At 41.2% G+C, this 25,154-nt stretch overlaps 1 protein-coding gene and 1 long non-coding RNA gene across 4 annotated transcripts in view; one reads left to right on the top strand and one right to left on the bottom strand.

Moving 5' to 3' along the window:
* The window catches only part of ATP8B1 (ATPase phospholipid transporting 8B1), a 127,892-nt gene extending 124,221 nt beyond the window's left edge, over nucleotides 1–3,671 (top strand). For both annotated transcript variants that reach the window (XM_086683090.1, XM_086683091.1), the window contains exons 27-28: nucleotides 745–875; nucleotides 2,049–3,671. In XM_086683090.1, coding sequence (XP_086539216.1) covers nucleotides 745–875; nucleotides 2,049–2,273 — 356 coding nt within the window. In that variant the 3' untranslated portion in view covers nucleotides 2,274–3,671. The remainder of the gene's footprint in view (nucleotides 1–744; nucleotides 876–2,048) is intronic.
* Nucleotides 1–25,154, bottom strand: part of LOC147575641 (uncharacterized) — a 45,923-nt gene that overhangs the window by 5,856 nt on the left and 14,913 nt on the right. For both annotated transcript variants that reach the window (XR_015242589.1, XR_015242588.1), the window contains exons 2-3: nucleotides 14,194–14,393; nucleotides 2,447–2,520 (exon numbers count right to left, since the gene is read on the bottom strand). This is a non-coding gene — a long non-coding RNA (uncharacterized LOC147575641). The remainder of the gene's footprint in view (nucleotides 1–2,446; nucleotides 2,521–14,193; nucleotides 14,394–25,154) is intronic.

Here is a 25,154-nt window from a genome sequence, read left to right as displayed (position 1 = left end):
TGGCCATTGGTAGTTTTGTTACCCTGGGCGAATCTTTTTACTTCTCCACAATTTTCTTATGAGGCAAAGAGGAAACTTATTTATCCCTCAGAGCTGACTAAATAGCATGACCCAAATAAAACACCTAGTGTTAAGACCTGTCATACAAACGGCAGTGCTAATTGTTATTGTTATCTGGAGTTTCAAACTATAAACTTTGAAAAATAAATTCCTGGAAAAATTGAGAAGTATAATAGATTGCCTAATTTTGCATTTTTACCTAATACGATGTCAACAAACATACTTTTTATTTTTCGCTTAGTCATTTGCTGATGTACATTTGCCTTCCTGATTTTGTTTTGCTTAGTCCTATTTTATTTAAATTTTTTTTTTAACGTTTATTAATTTTTGAGACAGAGCGAGACAGAGCATGAACGGGGGAGGGTCAGAGAGAGAGGGAGACACAGAATCTCAAACAGGCTCCAGGCTCCGAGCTGTCAGCACAGAGCCCGACGCAGGGCTCAAACTCACGGACCGCGAGATCATGACCTGAGCCAAATTCGGATGCTTAACCGACTGAGCCACCCAGGAGCCCCTGCTTAGTCCTATTTTAAAATGTTCATTCCTTCAGCAGTGATGGAATGTTCTGGGGAGGCCAATCTGATTGTAAAATTTTACCATAGACAATGCATGTAAGGGTTACGGGATATTAACTATGCTCTTCAGATGAAGGACCTCTGTGATTCATCCTCCACGTTTTTGCAGGCACAGCATCAAATGCCTTGAGACAGCCATACATTTGGTTGACCATCATTCTGACCGTTGCAGTGTGCTTACTGCCCGTCGTTGCCATACGCTTCTTGTCAATGACCATTTGGCCATCAGAAAGTGATAAGGTATAGAAAAAACAGTATTCTCCTCATTCTGAGTGCCCCTCACACAAATCAGAGCGTGTCCCCACAGCAGCTTTCCTGCAAATTCTAAACTCATTGGAACTTTGGTATGGAGGTTTATTTAATACTACTTCTCTTTAACTCTGTCTTGCAAAGAAGTCCTTTGAGACAGGGATTTTTCTTTTCATGCTTTTTATTTTAAACATTATCAAAGGGAGAATAGTATAATGAACCCTCATATGTCCATCCCCTAATTTAACAATTACAATATTAACATTTTGCCCTGCAAATAGGTTGGGGTATGTACGTACCTATAGAAAATGCCACCTCTTCTGGTGGAATGTCTGAGCTACAAGTTGTTCAAACAATGTATCACTTCAATTCACATAATCAGCAGCAGGCTTCAGGCTCTGGTGACTGAGTACCTAAACGTCTGTCAAAAGCACTGGGGTTCTTTCCATCTCTCCCCTCTGCTATCCTCATTATGAGCTTCACCTTGAAGTTGGGGGGATAGCTACTGCAGTTCCAGGCACCTCCTTCTGACACACCCGTCCAGATGAAGACAGGAGACTGCTCCATAGCTTTCTCTTAGCAGCCCGAGAGTTGTGCATGGGAGGGCCCAGGCCACATCATGCAGATCCCCTTAGCCAGATGAGGTCACACGGCCATTGCCGGACTCGTGCGGAGCAAGGGAAGTCAACCAGCCCTGCTCCTGGGAGCAGTCTCCACAGCCCAAGAGGGTTGTGACTGTATGCAGGTAAAGGTGTTCTTGACTCTACTCCTTCTTCATCAGGAAGGAGAGAGAAGATGCTAGGCAAGCAACCTTCAGTGCCCCCTAGATATTCTCCCATGTCTGCTGACCAGAAGATGCAGTAGCAACAAGGGAAAGGGAACAACGGAATTTTCTCTCGAATCTGTCCCAGTCTAATTTGTCAGTGGCAAAGAACAGTAGCGGAGGCGAGTGGGAATTCCGGCTCCCCGTTTTCTAGAAGGTCCGAGACCTTGAAAGTGTTACGTAACCGCTCGGCGCGCCATCCCCTGTAAAAGGAGCACGGCGATGCCGCCTTAAACAAGTCAGACTTCGGAGGGCCCCCACCCCCTGGGCGTTAGTGCCCGTCCACCTCCGCCACCACAGCCCTTCCATTTCATTGTCGGCCTCGCCCCCTACCCCCGCAGATCCAGAAGCATCGCAAGCGGTTGAAAGCGGAAGAGCAGTGGAAGCGGCGGCAGCACGTGTTCCGCCGGGGCGTGTCCTCGCGGCGCTCCGCCTACGCCTTCTCGCACCAGCGCGGCTACGCGGACCTCATCTCCTCCGGGCGCAGCATCCGGAAGAAGCGCTCCCCGCTGGACGCGATCATAGCCGAGGGCACCGCGGAGTACCGGCGGACTGTGGAGAGCTGATGCGGCGGCGAAGCCGGCACACACACCCACACACAGATGTCTATTTTTTTATGAAAGACTCTCAGGACTTTTTAAAAAACCAAAAACTGAATTTGTCACGAGGATGTTAAAGACAACAACTTTTGTAACAAACCACTTGGGCTGGACTATTGCAATGGCGAAGCCAAGAATACCTTTTCAAAAGTCCTCTTGTTCAACTGCTTGTGTTCATTAGGCTTCAGAGGGGATGTCGTAATCCAGTCTCGATCTGGGACAACAGAATTAGAAACTTATATTTCAGTGCAAATGGTACCGCATTATAAAATTACAATGAGATCATTCCTGCCTGGGATCTTCAACATACATAACCAGAGGTTACTTTTTTTTTTTTTTTTTGCCCCATTGGGTACCTTCTTAACAAAGACCTTTTATTTATAATGGCCACGACAGAAAAAATCCTGAATGTTCATCACCTGGAAGATAATGAGCTGCATGGTTTCATGTTCTCCTGTTGGTTCAATCAATGAAAATCACTTCACATTTCATAAGTACAAGGTTTCAGTCTGCTTCGGTTTACTACCAGGTTAAAAGTATGCATCACCTACGTTTACTCTTACTACTGCATATTTTAGCCACTTCCTTCCCTCCATTTTGAAAAGATGCATTTAAATATTTATGGACTTTTTTTTTTTAAGTTCTTAAAAACTAAGGGTAGCCGTGATAAATTGTGACTTTGTAACGCTTTCTTTTGAAAAGCAAACTTTGTGCCTGCCTACATGTGTTTAAGGGATTTGAACAGAGACCCCACTTTTTCACTTGTCTTCAGAGAAAAAAAGGCTGTTGGCAGCCACATTTCTAACAGAGTATCCTTTAAAACTGAAAATGATTTTAAGCAATTATGGAAACTATCCTCAAAGAGGCAAAAGTTATTTTTCTCGAGGCTTTTCACACACTAGTTTTTCACATGCTAGTTCCCATATTCTAGTGAAAATACAGAAGTGTTTTCAATAATTCTGTTCTTTACCATTAGGCTGTGAATGTTCACAATACCTGTCCCTTTGAATTCCTATGAGGAAATCACAACATGTATATCATTCATATTCTAGGAATGATAAAAGAATGTATGGCTCTTTATTCTATGGAAGTAAGGTTCTGGAAGTTTACAACTCTTGTACATAACTGTAAATTGTTTTTCTTTCTTTCTTTGGTAAAGAAAAGTTTGCTTGTATTCTTCTCCGTTTTCTCTCCTGTTTTGTGAATTGTGGGAAAGGTCGACAACGCAAATGTGTCAAAGACTTACACTGCTGGGTGCAATATTAGCAATTGTAAAATGCAAATTGCTTTGGATAAATTATTTCTATATTCTGTAAATCAGATTTAATGTATATTTTTGTTTAAAAAATAAATGCTTTAGTAAAATCTTTGGAAAGGATATTTCAAGTAGGGTATGTGACAGAAGAATCTAGGTCTGCAAGGTTTCTAAAGAAATGCAGGGGTCCTTTGGTGAGAAATACAAGTTAGGGGCAGGGTATTGAGTATTAGGGGAGAAGCTACTGAGAAAAGGCCATTAGACTTGAAAGGCGGTGGGTATGGATTTATAGTTGGCAAGACCAATTGTGTCCAGGGAGGGTGGATCTTAGCATACTTAGATGAGGCACGATTTTTTAAAATGACCTAGGTTCTGAAACCAGAATAAAAACATAGGTAACTTTCCACCTATGGGGCTGGGAAGTGAGCAAATGATCAAAGGGGAATCAGGATGCTGAAGGGCAGGAGAGCAGAGGAGGCAGACCTGAGGCTTGAGTCTGGGAGGGCTGAATGGGCTGAGCCAGCTGCAGTACAGGCAGGCAGCTCCCAGACAGTGACCCCACTAAGGAAATGGGACTGTGACACAGAGAAGGAGGTTCTTCTCTGCAGGAAGACATCGGTGGGGGGCTTCTTTGGGAGGCACAATTGCCCAGATGACAGTTTCAGCCTAGGGGTGCTTTATATGGTGCGAAATCAGGACCTGCCTCTTTCCTATTCCACAACTGACAGTCTCCTGGAGGAGAACTTCATGTCCGGATCTTTGGAAATGGGGTAAAAGGAGATGGGACAGATTAGACTCTGCAACAGAAATTGTATGAGGAAAAGTTCTGAGCAGACCTGGGAGATAATCCCTCAAAAAAAGAAAAAAAAAAAGGCCACTTTTCTTCCTAGGATGTCCTGTATTTAAATTGGTTGAGGAATATACTGTTTTAATCAAAGAGCACCACCTAAAGGTTCATACTGATGATCAGTACCAGAAACTCCAATAATGATATCCAGTGGGGATAAAATGGCTCTAAAGAGGCTCCAAGGTGATAGCAAAACATACCTTAATGGAGTCTGTATTTTAAGTTGTTGCCTTCATGTGATGTGGATGAAGCTTAGTAAAACTGTAAGACGGTTTCTCAAAGTCTTATCAGAATCTGCTTGGAAGTTATAGCTACAATAAAGCTTCTGGTGCATTTATAATTACAAAAAGGCCTATGAAAACACTGTAAAAATTGACTGTCTTGACTTAAATAGACATTTCTTCGAAGAGGATATATACACGGCCAACAAGGGTATAAAAACGTCCTCCACATTAGTCATTAGGGAAATGCGAATCAAAACCACAGTGAAATACCATTTCACACCCACTAGGATAACTATAAAAAAAAGGAAGGGCACCTGGCTGGCTCAGTCAGTAGAGCGTGCGACTCTTGATCTCAGGGTTGTGAGTTCAAGCCCCAAGCTGGGCTTGGAGCTTACTTAAAAAAAAAAAAAAAAAAAGTGTTGGCAAGGATGCGGAGAAACCGGATCCCTCGCCCACTGCCGGTGGGAATGTGAAGTGTTGCACCCACTGTTGGAACAGTTTGGCAGTTCTACAACAGGAACAGAATTACCATATAAACACAATTGTCCCAAGTAGGTATATATATACCCCAAAACCTTGAAAATAAGCACTCAGATACCTGTACATGAATGTTCACAGCAGCACTTACAACAGCCAGAAAGGAGAAACAACCTAAATGTCCATCAACAGATGACTGGATACACAAGGGATTTACATATAATGGAATATCATTTAGTCAGAAAAAGGAATAAGGCTCCTTCAAGATGGAGACATAGGAAGATCCTGAACTCCTCTCCTCCCACAGACACACCAGATGTACAGCTACAAATGAACAGTTTCCTCTGAAAACCAAAGCTGAGGGACTCCTAACATCGGGCAAACAACTCGCACTGACGTGTTTAGGAAAGGCAGAGATGCAATCTTGCCGAAAACCCCACCCCCAGCATTGGAAATCCAGAGCTTCTCAGGGAGGAGTGAAGGGTTTGAACCCTACATCGGGAACCCCAACTTCTAAGACCTACCGCTGAGAGATAAGCCCCTGAGACTTACAGCTTTGAAAGCCCACAGGGTTTGCATCCCTGAGACCCAAAAGGCTATCGTGCAAACTGAGAAATGGCTGTTGAAGGGCTCAGGCCCCTGGACTCACCGGCACCAGGGCCCAGTGCAGAAGCGGCCAGACTTTACGTGAGGGCAGCTTCTTTACCTATCTTAAAGCATCGGCCTGAGAGGCAGGCATCTAATTCAGCACACATCTAGGGGCCTGCCGGCATACTCTCCAAGGACGGAGGCCAGTAGACACTTTAAAAAAAATTCTTTTTAATCCAGGCTCCTTCTTTTTTTCCCCCAGCAGGCATCATCTTTATGCCCTCCCTCTGCTGCCCTCCAGAGCACCAGCATCTCCCAGAGGGGAGCTGTTACATGCACCTGGTATTGGTTTTATACCGGGTGTCTCCGTTTTCGCAACTGCCACCCAGTGTGAACGCCCCTTGGGTCACCTGGCTCTGGAGGCCAGCAGCGCCTGCATTCTGGGGACCCACAAGACTGTAACAATTGGAGAGACAGTTCATGGCCAGCTAACACCACGGCAATATCTGCCCAGTCTTCCTGTGATAAAGGACTGTTGTGCTTGTCCTGGAGCTTCGGCCTGAGGGGCAGGCTTCTGGCTTGGCACACGTCCGGAGGCCCATTGACGGACTCTCGGGGAAGGGAGGCTGGTGGACATCATGCTTGCCCTCTTTCCCTGCCTCATTCCGGCTTGTCAGTATCTCCCAGAAAGGAATTCAGACCCTCATCGGGTGCCCCGATTCTTGCAGGTGCTGCAAGGTGACATCTCTAGACCACCTGGCCATGGTGGCCGACCGGCTAATGAGTCACACAGGACTGTCACCAACAGAGAAAGAGTTTTTGACTACCATTTCCAGAGCAAAGCAAGAGGCAATGGTCCGAAGAGCCCAAACTTTCTGTGAAAGAGGCCTATTAGCTAATCTCCATGGCTACGTCTGAGGGATAGACTTGCAATCAAACACACATCTAAGGGCCGACTGCAAACCTTTCCGGAGACCTCAGACGGCTATCTTTCTGTTCTCTTTCTGCCGTGCTCCAGTATCTCCCAGAGGGGAGCTTGTACAACGTCCGGTGCCCCGTTTCTACATCTGCAGCCTTGTTTTCTGCAGCTACCACCTCACGGATGCCCCTTAACTGCTCCGCTCTGGTGGCCAGCAGGGTCGGCATCCCTGTATCCCGTACGACTGACTGCCACAAATGGGCAGACAGTCTCTGGCCTGCTGCAAACCCCAGGGCACAATACAGACTGAAACACACCCCCATTCTTCCTGTGAGAAGGGACTATTTGCGTGTCCTGGAGCTTTCGACCGAAGGGGCTGGCTTTTGGTTTGACATACGTCTAGAGACCTACTAAGATGCTGTACTTAGCCGGTAAGTCAGTAGATGCCGCCCTGTGCCCTCCATCTGCCTTGCCTCAGATAGCTGGTATCTCCCAGAAAGGAGCTCATATAGTTGCCTGGCACCCTAATGTTTGTGACTGACGCTCAGGGTGCCCAGCCTAGGTAGCTGGCAGGACCTAATGCTTGCAGTCCTATAGGCCTGTATATATTTGTATACTTTAAAAGCTGCTGCCTGACAGTCTGATTTACGTACAATCAGCCTGAATCTAGGTGCTGACTTAGGTCCTCCTCCAAGGGACAGCTAAAGAATACAATAAATGAACTGAAAAATAACCGGAGGGGTTCAACAGTAAACTGGATGAAGAAGAAGAAGAAGAAAGGACGTGAAAACTCAAACACAGGGCAGACAGAACTCAGCCAATCAGAGCAGCAAAAATAAGAAAAAAAAAAAACCCAACAATGTAGAAAAGAGAGCTTATAGGACTTATGAAATAATATCAAACAGACCAATATTTGTATTGAAAGGTTCCGGAAGAAGGAGAAAAAGGGAAAGGGGCAGAAAGCTCATCTGAAGAAAGAACAGCTACCTGAAAATTTCTCTAAGCTGGGGACAGAAACAGAAATCCAGATCCAGGAAACCCTGAGAGTTCCAAATACAAAGCTGAAGAGACTCAAACACATTATAATTACAATGTCAAAAGTTAAAGACAAGGAAAGAATTTTAAAAGCATCAAAAGAAAACCAATTTCTTACGTAAGAGGGATTTTCCTCCGTAAGATCAGATTTTTCAGGAGAATTTTGGTGACCAGAAGGGAGTGTTATTCAAAGTGCTGAAAGAAAAAAACTTCCAGCCAAGAATACCTACTGTACCTGACAATGTTTTCATTCAGAATTTAAGGAGAGATAAAGAGTCTTCCAGACAAGCAAAAAGAAGTTCATCAGCACTATACTAGCTTTAGAAGAAATTTAATTTTCTTTTTGAGAGAGAGAGAACCAGAGAGGAAGGGGCAGAGAAAGAAGGGAACAGAAGATCTGAAGTGGGCTCCATGCTGAGAGCAGAGAGCCTGATGTGGGGCTCAAACTCACTAACCGTGAGATCATGACCTGAGCCAAAGTTGGACACTCAACCAAACGAGCTACGCAGTCGCCCTGCCTTAGAAGAAATTTTAAAGAGATTTCTTGAAGCTAAAATGAAGGGTGCTAATTAGTAATGAGAAAATATAAAAGTATAAATCTCACTGGTGAAGGTAAATACATAGTAAAATTCAGAGTCTAATGTTGTAAAGGTGGTGGGTTAATCACTTACAAAGCTTGTATGAAAGCTGAAACATGAAGTAGCAAAGACAGCTATAACTATGATAATTTATTAAGGGATACACAAAATAAAAAGACAAATTGTGAACAAAAACGTAAAACAGGTGGGTGGGGGTTAAAAATGTAGAGCTTTAGAAGATGTTCAAACTTAAGTTCTTATCAACTTAAAACATACTGTTATAAGTTGTTACATGTAAGCTTCACAATAACCAGGAAGCGGAAACCTACAGTAGATACACAAAAGATAGAAAAAGAATCAAGCATACCATTATAGAAAATCACCAAATCACAAGGGAGGAGAATAAGGGAAAAAGAAAAGAACTACAAAACGGCCAGAGGACAACTGACAAGGTGACAATTAAGTACATACATATCAAGAATTACTTTAAACATAAAAGAACTAAATTCTTTAATCAAAAGACACAGAGGGGTGCCTGGGTGGCTCAGTCGGTTAAGCATCCGACTTTGGTTCAGGTCATGATCTCGCAGTTTGTGAGTTCGAGCCCCACATCAGGCTCTGTGCTGACAGCTCAGGGCCTGGAGCCTGCTTCGGATTCTGTGTCTCCTCCTGTCTCTGCCCCTCCCCTGCTCATGTTCTGTCTTTCTCTGTCTCTCAATAATAAATAAACGTTTAAAAAAAAAAGCCAAATGTACAAAAGACACAGAGTGGCTGAATAGATAAAAGACCCATCTATATGCTGCTTACAACAGATTCACTTCAGATGGAAGGACACACACAGACTAAAAGTGAAGAGATGGAAAAAGATAGCCCATGCAAAAGGAAACCTTAAAAAGAAAGCTGGGGTGGCTATAGTTTCAACAAAGATTGTAATAAGAGACAAAGAAGGTCATTATATAACAATAAAAGGGTCACCCACCAAGAGGATATAGCATTTGTAAATATTTATGCACCCCAAAATGGTAAAATATAGAAAGCAAATATTAACAGACATAATGAGAGAAATAACCAGTAATACAATAATACTACAGTACTTTAACATTCCAATTTCATCAGTGGATAGATCGTCCAGACAGAAAATCGATAAGGAAACACTGGCTTTAAAAAATACATTAGGCCAGATGGATGTAACAAACATATACAGAACATTCCATCCAAAAACCAAGTCTCAAGCGCACAAAGAATATTCTCCAGGACAGATCACATATTAGGCCACAAAACAAGTCTTAATAAATTTAAGAAAATTTAAATCATATCAAGCGTTCTTTTTCTTACTATAATGGATGAAACAAGAAATTGGTTACAAGAAGAAAACTGGAAAATTCACAAATACATGCACATCATACAACATGCCACTGAACAACCCATGAGCAAAAAAATACCAAACAGAAATAAAAAAGTGTTTTGATGAAGATGAAAATACAACATACCAAAACTTATAGGATGCAGAAAAAGCAGTTCTAGGAGGGAAGTTCACAGCAATAAATGCTTACCCCAAGAAACAAGAAAAAATCCAGAAAAGCAAAACCTAACTTTACACACCAAAGAACAAGAAAAAGAGGAGCAGGGCCCAAATTTAGTAGAAGAAAAAAATAAAGATCAAAGCAAAGATAAGTGAAATAAAGACTAAAAAAGCAACAGAAAAAGATAAATGAAAGTAAGCTAGTTTTTGAAATGATAAACAAAATGTGTAAATCTTTAGCTAGACACACCAAGAAAAGATTGGTGCCACAGAAATACAAAGGATCATGACTGACCGCTGGGAAAATTATACTCTAAACTGAACCACCCAGAAATGAGAAAAATTCCTGTCAACCTACAATCTATAAGACTGGATCATGAAGAAACAGAAAATCTAAACAGACCAATTTTACTAAACTAGTAAGGAGACTGAAGCAATAATCAAAAACCTCCCAACAAACAAAAGTCCAGGACCAGAGAAGTTCACTGGTGAATTCTACCAAATAATGCCAATCCTTTCTTTTAGAACTCTCCCAAAAAACAGAAGAGGAAAGAGTACTTCCCAATTCATTTTATGAGGCCAGCATTATCCTGATATATACCACAAGAAAATCACAGGCCAATATACTTGATGAACATAGATGCAAAAATCCTCCATAAAATATAGGTAAACAAAATTCAACGACACATTAAAAGGACCATATGCTTAGATCAAGTGGGATTTATTCTAGGGATGCAAAGATGGTTCAACATCCACAAATTAATGTAATATAACACACTAACAAAATAAATGATGAGAATCACAAAATCATCTCAAAAGATGAAAAAAAAAAAGCATTTGACAAAATTCAACATCCGCTGATAAAAACTCTCAACAGTGTGGGTATACAGGGAATGTACCTCAACATAATAGAGACCATATATGACAAGCCCGCAAGTAACATGATATTTAAAGGTAAAAAGCTGGAAGTTTTCCTTCTATCATCAAGAACTAGACATGGATACCCACTCTCCCCACTTTTATTCAATAAAGTATTGAAATGCTAGCCAAAGAAATTAGGCAAGAAAAAGAAATAAAAGGCCCACAAACCAGAAATGAAGAAGCGAAACTGCAACTATTTGTTAATGACATGATATTATGTATAGCAAATCCTAAAGACATGACCAAATAATCTGTTAAAACTAAAAACCTCAGTGGAATTACAGGATACAAAATCAGTACAGAAAAATCTGTTGCATTTCAATATGCTAATAACAAAGTAGCAGAAAGAATAATTAAAACAATCGTACTTACAACTGCGTCACAAAGAATACCTGGGAATAAATTTAACCAAGGAGGTGAGAGAACTGTACACTAAAAAATATAAAATATTGATAAAAGCAATTGAAGATGACATAAATAAATGGAAAGAAATTCTGTGCTCATGGAATAAAGAATTAGTATTGTTTAAGTGCCCATACTATCCAAAGCAATTTATAGATTTAATGAAATCCTGGTCAAAATTTCAATGGTATTTTTCACACAAATAGAACAACCAACCCTAAAATTTGTAGGTAACCACAAAAGACCCTGATTATCCAAAGAAGTCTTCAGAAGTAAAAACAAAGCTAGTGGATGGAATCATACTTCCTGATTTCAGACTATGTTACAAACTACAGCAATCAGAACAGGGTGGTATCGGCATAAAAACAGACACATAGATCAATGCAACAGAATAGAGAAACCCACACACATACAGTCAATTAATTTACAAAAAAAGAGCCAAGAATATACAATGGGGAAAGAACAGCCTCTTCAATAAATGGCGTTGGGAAAATTGGACATCCACACGCAAAAGAATGAAGCTGGACCAGTATCTTACACAATCCACAAAAATACACTCCAGGGAAGATGGTGGAGGAGGATCCTAGGTTAACCTTGTCCACAGATACACCACCCACACTCGTGTAACTGACCCAGAAAATGACCCAAGGACTGGCAGAATGGCTCTTCAGAGGTAACTGTAGAAAGGAGGCTACATCCAAAATGGTAGGAAGGGCAGAGCCGGTTAAAAAGCAAACCAACCTACGAGACTAATCACAAATGGGAGGGACACACCGTGTGCACAAAGGGAAAGGAACAGATCCCACACCAGGCACTCTGGACACAGGGGACGTACACTGGGAAGACAAATCCCCGTAACATGTAGCTTTGAGGACCAGAGGGGCTTAACTTCGAGTTTGTACAATTAGTGGGGCTTAACACCAGAACTTTAAAAATCAGTGGGCTGTCTCTGGGAAAGCCAGAAAGCAAGGGCAATAGGAAACGGTCCCTGCCATATACAAGGTATATATACACTGAATATATATATATATATATATATTCAGTGTATATATACATACAATGGAATAGTACTCAGTAATGAAAAAGAATGAAATCTTGCCATGTGCAACAACGTGGATGGAACTGGAGGGTATTACACCACGTGAAATAAGTCCGAGAAAGTCATAAAGGTTTTCACTCATGTGGAATTTGAGAAACTTAACAGAAGACCACAGGGGAAGGGAAGGAAAAATAAGTTACAGAGAGGGAGGCAAATCAGAATAATCTTAAATACAGTGAACAAACTGAGGGTTGATGGGGGTGGGGGTTTGAGGGGCAGGGGAAATGGGTGATGGGCACTGAGGAGGGCACTTGTTGGGATGAACACTGGGTGTTGTATGTAAGTGATGAATCACAGTAATCTACTCCTGAAGCCAAGACTACGTTGTGTATTAGCTAACTTGACAATAAATTATTAAAAAAAAAAAACAACACACCACCAACAAAAGATAATATAAAACAAACAAACAAACAAAAAACAAAACAAAAAAATCCCCCCCAAAGAAGCAGCAGTTTGAAAAGTGCCTGGGGTACACAGGAAGGAGATTTATTTACTAACCTCAAAACATGCACTGGAGTGGCAGAGATCTTTGGGAACTTCTCCAAGAACCAAAGAGCTGGTGGGCACTGTCTGCCCTCACCCCAGTCTAGACACACAGCCAGCTGTGGGAACCAACGTGAACCCTCACCACCTAGCTTGCTAACACCACATCCTGCCCCTGCATTCTCCTGTGGACTACCCGATCCGACGGCCCCGCTCGGCGGGAGTCCATGCAAAGCGACACCACAAGCTTCTCCTTGTGCAAGCGGCTCCCTACCAGCCACTCCAAAGCAACTCCTGCCCTGGGGACAGGGGAAAGTAACCGGCAAGAGGCTGGGTGCAGACATCTGATCTGACCGCTGGCCCTGCCTACGAACAAAAGCCTCACAAGGAGCAGTACAAAGAGAGAGCCTGGTAGTTCCGGGTCACCACAACCCCAGCAGACTGACTGGGGACAGATGTCAGGTCTGACTGCAGGCCCTGCCCATCAGTAAAAGCCTCTCAGGGGGGCAACGCAAGGAGAGCGCCCTGAAGTTCAGTGTGACCAGTTCTGGCAGATGGGCTGAGGAGGCATCTGGTCTGACCCAACTCAAGCCCAGGGCAGCCCCACACTGGCCCCTTAAGAGCATTGGGGACCAAACTCTGCCCTCAACAGGCAAAGAGGGCCACTGCAGACACCTGGACTGAAGGCGAACATGGCTCAACCACAACAGGGCACACACTTCTCGAGCCTCTGTCCCCATCTGTGGGAGGAGGAACAGTGTGGGCTTCTCTGTGGCCTCGCTGCTAGAATTTGTTGCCTACTTAGATATCATTGTTGCCTCTGTGAAGACCCCCTAAATAATACGTGGGCTCCCAGGAAAGCATTACTTTAACATTTATCAGGGACAAAATGATTCAACCAAATCTCAAAGCATGGGACCTCTCCCTGCCCTGAGCCCACATTTTACATCTGCTTTATTTTTTTAAAAAATCACCAAAAAGCATTCCAAACGTAAAGATAAAAAACCTTCCTGGTTCCCATAATATTGAAAAGTCATTCAGCCTTGGGGCGCCAGGCTGGCTCAGTGGGTTAAGAGTCCGACCTCGCCTCAGGTCACGATCTCACAGTTTGTGAGTTCGAGCCCCGCGTCAGGCTCTGTGCTGACAGCTCGGAGCCTGGAGCCTGTCTCCCTCTCTCTCTGCCCCTTCCCCAGCTCACACTCTCTCACTGTCTCAAAAAGAAATAAACATTAAAAAAAAAATTTTTTTTTTAAAGTCATTCAGCCTTGCACATACTAAAACCATGAGAGAAAGTCTAGAATTTTCTAGAATGCTCTTTGTCATAATAATTTGTAATCTTTATGTGAAAAAACCATATAACCCTGCACCAAATGTTCCTTCCCCAGAGCACTCTCTTCTTTGTGAAGACTGTGTATCCTGGACAGCCGTACTAGCTTGGGCTCAACTCACTCTTTTCCTTTTTAAAAATTTTAAAAAGGTTTGTTCATTTTGCATTGACATTTCCTGGCACAGCTGGCAGGACATCAGAGCAACTCACCTGAGAACACCTGGGGGTCGCCTGGACCCCGGCTGCTCCGTGCCAGCACCGGCCCCTTGTGCCACTGCAGTTTCTCAGCACCTCACAGGTGTATCGGGGGACTTCTCCTGATACCCGGACCTCCTCAATTTGAGTTGATGATCCTGACTTCGATTCCAGCTGTTGATGGTTACCGGTAGTGTTCTCTACGTGGGAATAACCTAAAGGAGTTGATGGATTATTTGTTTTATTTTGGCATTATACAAATTGATGTTTTAATAGAAGGCTTGTGTAAATTTTCTGGCTAATAATATGAGAGTCTAAATCATTCAGCTCCAAAGAGAACTGAGTGGGAACAGACTCTGTACCTCTCTCCCCAAAGAAGGGAGACCTGAGACGGACCTCGTCTGTTTCTGTAGCCTGCATAAGGGTGGGAGGATTTAGTTTCCACACATCTCAGCCTGCTGGGGCGAATTCTGTCTGATAGGCACACTTACAGTTGTGATCCTGTATCTAAAGGGAAAATCTATTTTATCGTGACACTGCTGAGCCTATGTATGTTTTGAGCTCAGTAAAAAGATGGCCACTAAATGGATCGTTAAATTATCACACCGTCTCGCAACTGGAGTTACTCTGTCAGAGATCAAATACAGGAGATAAGATTCCCTACATTCAGGCTTTTAAGCTCCCCCATGATAAAGATGCTTCATTGCATCGTTATTGCTCCCCAAGCAGGGGAGCTCAGGCCCCGGGCTTCCACCTGTGCACAGAGGGGCCGCACCCCAGATCCTATACCCTGAGCCTGGGGCACTGTGACCACTTCTAAAAATACTTCTTTTAAAATTAAAAAAAAAAACAAATAAAGATGCTTCAGGGGAAGTGACCCGACTGACGGACCAGAGAGACAAGTGTGGACAAAAATCTAATAAGACACCTGACCCCCTTCCCAAAAGTCGGAATGAGGGAGAGGAGGAGGGAAACAGGCAGACACTGGACACCCTAAATCCACCGCCCCAAGCCCAGGCACCAGAACCAAAGTCCAACCCACGGCCCGCTCCTCCAGCTCCTCGAAAGGGCTGAAAAGCAACCAGGGGAAATGCCTGTTTCGCAGGAGGGAGAGATAGGAAACAGATGGAAAAGTGTTAGTCCAAACTTTGAATCTGCCTCTGGCCTTGCCAGGGGTGCCCCTGCCACCTCTGCCTCTACCTCCCCCCTCCTCCTGTTCCTGTACCTCCACCTGGGCTGCTCCTATGTGATCCTTGGGGCCGTCAACACCAGCAGCTCCTGCTCCCCCTACCCTCACTATCAGGAGCAAAAAGCACCCCAAGCTGTCGGGCTACTTCCTTATGAGGTTCAAACTGAAGCACCTGCCAAATCAGCGTGAAGGGGCCCAAAGACTCCCCTGGACTTCAGTGGCCCACTTCAGATTTCCCCACTGGAGCTCCAGATAAAACTGACAGTGGGGAAGGAATTGACTTTTTTTTTTAAGGTTTTATTCTCAAGTAATCTCAAGTAATCTGAATGAAAATGTTCAGAGCCCAATATGGGGCTCGAACTTGCAACAATGACGTCAAGAGTCCCATGCTCCACTCACTGAGCCAGCCAGGTGCCCCAATCAACTTTTTGGTAGACACAGGTGCAACATATTCAATATTAAAGCTACTTCAAGGTTGTTGGTTTCATTAAAATAGACATGAGTTTTAGCGTTATCAAGATCAAATATAATACAGATATCAGCTTTTACTCTACCTGAATTTATGAGCTAAATTTGTGTTGTATCTGTTGCAATGTCTCAACAATGACTTAAAATGATTGTTGATTTTGTCACATGCAGTTCACATGGGTAATTTTAAGAACAAGTGGGTTAAACATATAAAAAGGTTTATAGCTTTCAAAATCTTTAGTAGCCTTGAAGTTTTGCTAGGTAATTAAATGATAAATTGGTTCAAACTCATTGGATATCTAAGCCTTTTCCAAATAAGATAAAATGAAACATTAAATACTAAACACAGGTTTACCTACACTGTCTTATTATAAGAAAACTAAAGATCCGTTTGGGTTTGTTAATAAATACGTTTTATGCTTTATTAAAAGACTGTACTATGAGGAAATATGGTTTTAGAAATTATGAAATATATTCATAAATGTGCCAATCTACAGAACACGGTCGGGGGGGGGGTACCTGGGTAGCTTATCTGGTTGAGTGTCTGACTCTTGATTTCAGTTCAGGATCTCACTGTTCATGGGCTGGAGCTCACATTGGGTTCTGTTCCGACAGTGTGGAGCCTGCTTGAGATTCTCTCTCTCCCTCTCTCTCTGCCCCTCTCCCACTCACATACACACTCTCTCTGCCCTGCCCCTGCTTGTGCACTCTCTCTTTCAAAATAAATAAATAAATGTTAAAAAAAATCTTTAAAGAATACTAGTATAACAGTTCACAATTGCTTACTACTCAGTTTCTACTAGAAATTAAGGTTTCTAAGCATGAAAAATACTGATAAATGTAATTGAGACTACTAGAAATAATAAGGAAAACATCTCTGTACTCAATCAAGGGATGTTAGAGATATGTTTTTGGTAAGATAAAGTATGGGGAATAAAAATACATTTTTGTTGAGGGAAAAAAAAGTCATCATGTCCTGAAATGAGACTGGTTAGAGACAAAAAAAAACTTAGGGCAAAATCTGAATGAAAAAGAAAAGTTGTAGGTTTGCAAAAGGGAATCTCTGGAAAAAAAAAAATTATGAATGTTCAGAACAAAAACTGGGATGGAGGAGTCTTAAAAGTACACCAATATAAGATTGAAATTTGGTTTTTCCCTCTATGAAAAAAGCAAAGTTTTCCTGGATTGTTGGTCTGCTCTTGATAAATTATAAACAAAGTTTTTTGTTTTCCTTTATCTGCCCAGAAAAAAACAAGATTTCTATATTTGGTTTTATCAGGGCCTTGATTACTTAAGAAAACTAAATCCTCTCAACATTAAAGGAGCTAACTTTCAGGGTGCCTGTGTGGCTCAGTCAGTTAAGCACCCAACCTCGGCTCAGGTCATGATCTCACGGTTCATGGGTTCAAGCCCTGTGTTGGGCTCTGCACTGACAGTATTCTTGGTATTCTCTCTACCTCTCTCTTTGCCCCTCCCCGACTCATGCTTTCTCTCTCTCTCAAAATAAAGTTAAAAAAAAAAAAAATAAAGGAGCTAACTTTTGCTAACAACTATATAACCCTATATATTTGCCTTTGTAATCTTCTGTTGCCACCTTGGTTGAATAATTAAATATTGTTTTATAATAATCTATGATCCGGGGCGCCTGGGTGGCGCAGTCGGTTGAGCGTCCGACTTCAGCCAGGTCACGATCTCGCGGTCCGTGAGTTCGAGCCCCGCGTCAGGCTCTGGGCTGATGGCTCTGAGCCTGGAGCCTGTTTCCGATTCTGTGTCTCCCTCTCTCTGCCCCTCCCCCGTTCATGCTCTGTCTCTCTCTGTCCCAAAAATAAATAAACGTTGGAAAAAAAAAATTAAAAAAAAATAATCTATGATCCTATTTAGGTATGTTCTTTAGAACATTCTGAGGTTTATAACAAACTTCCCCAAAATGCAAATTCTAAATTAAAGGCTTTTTAACTAATTACGCTTGTCTATTTGGTGTGTTGTTACACGAGAAGTGTGCACAAACGGTGATAAATCTGAGGCTCTATTGTGTGAGTAAATGCTGTTTATTGTGTGAGTAAATGCTGTGAGTAAATGTTCCAGAAAGTATATAAAATTCCTAAAATTTTAATATGTTCTGGAACAACGTTATCACTTAAAATTCTAATTATTAAATGCTGTGCATCACAAAAATAACCAAATTTTCTTGTCAACTGTTTTATAAGGGACTCTCATTGGATTTTTAACCATGCCCATTTTTGAGTTCTGCCATTTACAGTTACATTCTGATGTTCTTGCAAATGTGTTCCAGCTTCAAGAAGATTCATAAAAAGAACTTTTTACAAATACAAATTTGTGGTATCTTCAAGATCATAAAGCTAAACTGGGTAAGAATTTCTGGAACTAAGGGAAAAGCTGCATTCACACAAAATAGGAATTAATACCATGGGACTAAGTGAACTGAAAAATATTATAGTTATTATGACTTATTGGAAACACTGCTCGTTATCTAATGTTTGCTCTTTCAGATTTAAGGAAATTTTTCTCTTATGACATCTATTACTTACAGATATTTGATAAAATATTCCTTTGTAAACAAACTGAAACATTTATCTTTTCTCTCTACCTGAACCCTCCAGAATTCATAAGCTCTCAGTGAGTATTCTTTCTTACGTGGCAATTATAATTATTTACATAAGTTCAATAAGAATCTGTTCTCCTCGTAACAGGGCACGATTGGAAACACTGGTTATACAACCAAGGCTTTGACTGGAATGTCATTATTTGAGAGAGACATTCATAGACTCAGATGTGACCAGACAGCTGTAAGGAATGAAGGTTGACTTTATGATGCCAATAAAGCCCCTTGGAAATGTTAGCCTGACACCTTGCTTACAGAGTTCCCAGCAGCTTTGCCAGGTGAGTAAAGTGCAAGTGCAGGAACCTCAGATTTTGGAGACCTTGAGAAAAGTAACTCACCCAAATCTATACGTATTGAAGGCAAATATGACAGCAAGTATTTGGACTGGTTTCTGGCCTTGAAAGGCTATTAAAAGTTTAATTGGAAATTCCTTATAAAAAGTTCCAGCAAACAAAATATACATATATATTATATATATGTATATATATATATATATATATATATATATATATATATATATAAGCAAACTTACATAATCAGTATGCTTATGTAAATAATCAGGCCAAGTTTATTAGGACTGAACTTATTTTTCAAATAGGTTCATCTTTATTTGGCTATCCTTGATGGAAATGAGAGTGGCTTTAGAGAGAAAAAATTATGTTTCAATAACACCTTTGTGGAAGTTAGATTCTAGTTCTAACTCTCTTTTAATGTTTGTTGTTGGCCTAAGCTAGGCAACTTGAGGTAACATTCAGAGAAACTGTCACAATAGCTCGTGTATAGACAGTCTTAGCACCTGTTACTCTGTGGGGATGATGAAAGGACCCCAAGGGCATATGATTATGTGAACAGCTGGACGAAGGGATGGACTCCCTGACAACTATGTAATTCATCTGTCACCAAAAAGGTCCAGACAAACAGTAGGTCTACTGATTACCAAATTAATCACCTTGGTTGGTTCCTGGATAGGACTAGCTGGGGAAATAATTTACAACAAAGTTACAGCCACCGTGTCCATAGTGGTGGCTGAAACAGGACAGGGTTTTATTTTTTTATTTTTTTTAATTTTTTTTTCAACGTTTATTTATTTTTGGGACAGAGAGAGACAAAGCATGAACAGGGGAGGGGCAGAGAGAGAGGAAGACACAGAATCGAAACAGGCTCCAGGCTCTGAGCCATCAGCCCAGAGCCTGACGCGGGGCTCGAACTCACGGACCGCAAGATCGTGACCTGGCTGAAGTCAGACGCTTAACTGACTGCGCCACCCAGGCGCCCCCAGGACAGGGTTTTAAACTCATACAAAAATCATTAGACTCTCTGACTTCAAGCATCTTAGATCACAAATTAGCCTTGGATTATGTCCCAGCTGAATAAGGAGGAATAGGTGCTGTTGTAGATACATCTTGTTTCATTAATGTTTCTTGACAGGTGGAACAGAAGGCTGACGTCATCCTCCAGCAGGCAACATAATTTTAACAACCCCACTGCCCAAACCACCTGGGACTCCATTAAAGGGGACCTCCCAAATGTTGACTTGGTTCTTGCCTTTTCTTGGGCCTTTGGTGGCCATTTTATTGCTGTCACTTTGTGGGTCCTGTGTTTTTAACCTCCTGGTTGACTTTGTGTCTTCTAGGCTTCAACAATTCCAAGTCAAGCTAATGGTGGTGGAAGGGTTCCAACCTGCACCAGTAGAGGATGAGCCCAGTCCTTATAAATCATTAGAACAGTCAGCAAGACACCTCCAGAGCAGGACAGGGACAAGAGGCCCCACTCAGCAGGAAGCAGTTTCTGAGGATGAGACCTTTGGCCCCTTTTCCATAAGAATAAGGAGGTCACAACACTTGGAGTGGAGATTGAGATGAAGGAGGGACTGGACTTGGGTCCCCTCAACCCTGACTGCTAAATCTGGGGTTCTTTGGTTGCCTCCATAAGGAAGGAAAAAAAAAAAAAGAAAAGCTAAAACTCTGTGCCTCTTGAATAGTACATCTTGCAGAAATGAGGAGGGGAGATGCTTACTGAAAGGAAGATGCTTACTACAAAGACTGGCAAAGACTGAGTCAAACCAGTCTGTGCCATGATGGACCTCACTGCTGACCTTTCACCAACTTTCTCCCTCATTATAATACTAAAAATCACACCCAGGGTGGAGATTTAACATCCTAAATACACATACGACTCATAAAAATACATGATCTTTAAGTGCACACGTGTCAAGAAATTCCCCACCTTGGGGCACCTGGGTGGCTCAGTCGGTTAAGCGCCCAAGTCTTGATCCTGGCTCGGGTCATGATCTTGCAGTTCGTAAGTTTGAGCCCTGCACTGAGCTCTGTGCTGTTGGTGCACAGCCTGCTTGGGATTCTGTCTCTCCTTCTCTCTGCCCCTTCCCCCACTTGTGCATGCTCTCTCTTCTCTCTCAAAATAAGTAAACATAAAAAAAATTTTTAAAAAGAAGGAAAAAAAGAAATCCCCACCTCTACATGCTTGTATGTCACCCTTTTCCCATCAAAGTTTCTTTAAAACTCTTTCTGACCTCTCCTCAAGCCAGCCTGAAGGCTCTTCCCTTTGTGGTGTCTCCCTTGTGCTAGAGCATAAGCCCCAATAAAGGCTTGCCTGGAACTCCTGTTCAGCCTCTTGTCAAATTCTGTGTTTAGAGAGCCCAAGAGCCAGGTTGGTAACAGCACTATAAGACCATTTCTTCATAAGGCTATTACTTTCAAGACCAGGAGATGTAGATGACTTTCTTAACACAGAGAAACAGACACAGAGAGTTTGATAAAATGAAGCAACAAAGGATTATCTCCCAAACGGAAGATAGGAAAAAATCACAGCAAAAGTGCTAAATGAAACAGAGATAAGCAATATGCCTGATTATCTGATTACTTTGAGAATTCAAAGTAATGGTCATAAAGATACTTACTAAACTTGAGAATAGATTACAGGATCTCACTGAGACCTTCAACAAAGAAGTAGAAAATACTTTTCAAAGAATAATCAGACATGAAGAACTCTAACTGAAATTAAAAATATACTATAGGGAATAAATAGTAGACTAGAGAAACCAGGAGAATAAATCAGTGAGCTGGAAGACAAAGTAATGGAATCCAACCAAACGGAACAGTTAAAAAATAATAATAAATGAAAATAGGTTAAGGGAACTCAGTGATAGCATCAAGTGTAATAACATTCATATTACAGGGATCCCAGATGGAGAAGAGAGAGAAAAAGGGGCAGAAAATTTATTTGAAGAAATAACAGCTGAAAATTTTCCTAAAGTGGAAAAAGAAACAGAAATCCAGATCCAGAAGGAACAAAGAGCCTACAACAAAATCAACCTGAGGAAGTCTGCAACAAGATGCATAATAATTAAAATGGCAAAAAGTGAGAATTTTAAGAACAGCAAGAGAAAGGAAAACAGTTACATACAAAGGAAACTCCATAAGGCTATCAGCTGATTTTTCAGCAGAAACTTTGCACACCAGAAGGGAGTGCTCATTTGTGCTGAAAGGAAAAAACCTCAAACCAAGAATACTCTATCCAGCAAGACTATCATTCAGAATAAAGAGATAAAGAGTTTCTCAAACAAAACCTAAAGGAATTCATCACCACTAAACAAGTTTTACAAGAAACGTTAGAGGGAATTCTCTGAGTGGAAAGGAAAGGCCTCAATCAGGAGCAAGAAAATTAGTAAAGGAAAAGATTTCACAGCTACAAACAAAAATAATAAAAGTAGTACATTAATTATTCATGAAACCAGTATGGAGGTTAAAGCACAAAAACAGTAAAATTAATTATATCTATAAAAATCAGTTGAGGGATCCACAAAATAAAAGGATGTAAAGTATAGTGACACCATATGCATAAAATGGTGGGGAGAGGGGAGTCAAAATTTAGCACTTTTAGAACGGGTTTGAACTTAAATGACCATCAACCTAATATAGACTGCTTTATGCATAGTATTTTACATATAAACCTAAATTTGAACAGATAAATTACTAGCAGTAAAATTGAATCAATAATCCCCAAATTCTCAACCAGTAAAAGTCCAGGACCAGATGATTTCACAGGTAAGTTCTACCAAACACTTAGAGTTAATACCCATTCTTCTCAAAACTATTCCAAAAAAAACCAAAACAAAACAAAACAAAAAACAAAACAAAAACCAGAAGAGGAAGGAAAGCTTCCAAATTCAGTCTATGAGACCAGCATTGTCCTGATACCAAAATCAGATAAAGGCATTATTTAAAAAATCAAACTACAAACCAATATATCTGATTAACACAGATGCAAAATTCCTCAACAAGATATTAGCAAACCAAATGCGACCATACATTTAAAAAATCACCACAATCAAGTGAGATTTACTCCTGGGATACAAGGATGGTTCAGCATTTGCAAATCAATAAATATGATAGATCACTTGAATCAAAGAAAGGATAAAAACCATATGATCATTTCAGTAAATGCAGAAAAAGCATTTGACAAAGAACAACATCTATTCATGATAAAAAAAAAAAAAAAACAACCCTCAACAAAGTAGGCTTAGAAGGAACATACCTCAACATGATAAAGGCCATATGTGAAAAATCCACAGCTAATGTCATAATAAATGGTGAAAACCTGAGAGTTCTTCCCTTAAGATTGGGAATAAGACAAAGATGTCCACTCTCACCATTTTTATTCAACATGTTATTGGAAGTCGTAGTCACAGCATTCAGACAAGAAAAAGGAATAAAAGCCATTTAAATTGGTAAGGAGAAAGTAAAACTGTCATTCTTTGCATATGACATGATACTACATATAGAAAGCCCTAAAGACTCCACCAAAAAACTACTAGAACTGATAAATGAATTCAGTAAGGTTGCAGGATACACACACACACACACACACACACACACACACACACACGCACGCACACAGGAATATTACTCAGCCATAAAAAAGAATTGCCATTTGCAATAACATGGATGGAACTAGAGGGTATAATGCTAAGTGAAATAAGTCCGAGAAAGACAAATACCATATGATTTCACTCATGTGGAATTGAAGAAACAAAGTGAAGAACAAAGAGACAAACCAAAAAAATTTAAATATAGAGAACAGGGGAGGTGGGTGAGTTAGATGGGTAAAATAGGTGAAGATTAAGAGTTCACTTATAGTGATGAGCACTGAGTACAGAATTGCTGAATTGCTGTATTATACACCTGAAATTAATATAACTGTATGTTAATTATACTTAAATTAAGAAACTAATTTTAAAAACTTCAAAATGGAATAAAGACCTAACTGTAAGACCTGAAACTATAAAGCTCCTAAAAGAAAACATAGGCAGTAAACTCTGGGACACTGTCCTTAGCAACATTTTTCTGGGTATGTCTCCTCAGGCAAGGGAAACGAAAGCCAAAATAATATAGTACTATAAAAACTAAAAAGCTTTTGCACAGTAAAGAAAATCATCAGCAAAACAAAAAGGCAACCTACTGAATAAAAGATATTTGCAAATTATGTATCTGATAAGAGGTTAATATCAAAAATATATAAAGAATTCATACAACTCAATAACAACAAAAACAAGAATCTAATTTAAAAATAGGCAGAATTGGGGCACCTGGGTGGCTCAGTCAGTTGAGTGTCTGACTCTTGATTTCGGCTCAGGTCATGATACCAGGGTTGGGAGATCGAGCCCTACACTGGGCTCTGCACTGACAGGACAGAGCCTTGGGATTCTCTGTATCTGTCCCCCTTCCCCCACACCTCATTTATGCATGTGCACACACACACACACACACACACTCACACACACACACACACTCTCTCTCTCTCTCTCAAAATAAATAAGCATTTTTTAAAAACTAAGTAAAAATAAAAAAGAATGGAGTGCTACTACATGTGCTGCATGGGGGGAAACCTCCAACACATTACGCTAAATGAAAGATGTCAGGTGCAAGTTTACATATTTATCATTCTATTTATATGAAATACCCAGAATAGTTAAATATATGGAGACAGCTGATATGTGGTTGTTAGGGGTTATGCGTAAAAGGGAACTGTAGTATAAGCCCTGACAGTTTTGTTGTTGTTGTTGTCAGTAATGCAAGTGCCTGACTTGAGCCTTAATTGCCCAGGCATCCACTTCATGAGGGGATCTCGAAAAAACACATTGTCAGCAACAACTAAATAAAAAGCTAGGCTGCCTACTCCCACTTAGGCTCCTTTGTTTTAGAGATCGTGGTTGATTTTGATAACTGACCATTTGGGCCACTTGCCTTTTCTCTTTCCACACCTTGACTTCATGCTCTTCTGTTTTAAGTTTGCCAATAGAGTGAGCCTCTGAAACCACAGACTCCACTCCCCACCCCCAATAAAAGCAGAACCTCTTGCAGTGTAGCCCCAGGCATGCTGTGTCATTTCTAGGTCCTGTAGGTAATAAACTTATTTCTTCAGGTTCCTGATGGGCATCTTGCAATGATAATAAGAACTACAAGGGTGGGTCCAACCATGACATTGGTTATTGACAGGCTGAGAACAGCACACAACAGAAATAGGGATTGAATTTAATGGGTGTATTAGTCAGGGTTCCCCAGGGAAGAAACAGTATCCAAAGGAAGGAAGGATGTATGTATGTATGTATGTATGTATGTATGTATGTATATGTATATGTATATGGAGGGGAGAAGAACTAGGGTGGGGAAGAAACTG

This window comes from Puma concolor, chromosome D3, assembly GCF_028749965.1.
Source record: "Puma concolor isolate L17-30 chromosome D3, mPumCon1.1.hap2, whole genome shotgun sequence".
In the NCBI taxonomy this organism is placed as follows: domain Eukaryota; kingdom Metazoa; phylum Chordata; class Mammalia; order Carnivora; family Felidae; genus Puma; species Puma concolor.
Note: the sequence above shows the minus strand (reverse complement) of the source record. Positions and strands in the feature narration are given on the sequence as shown.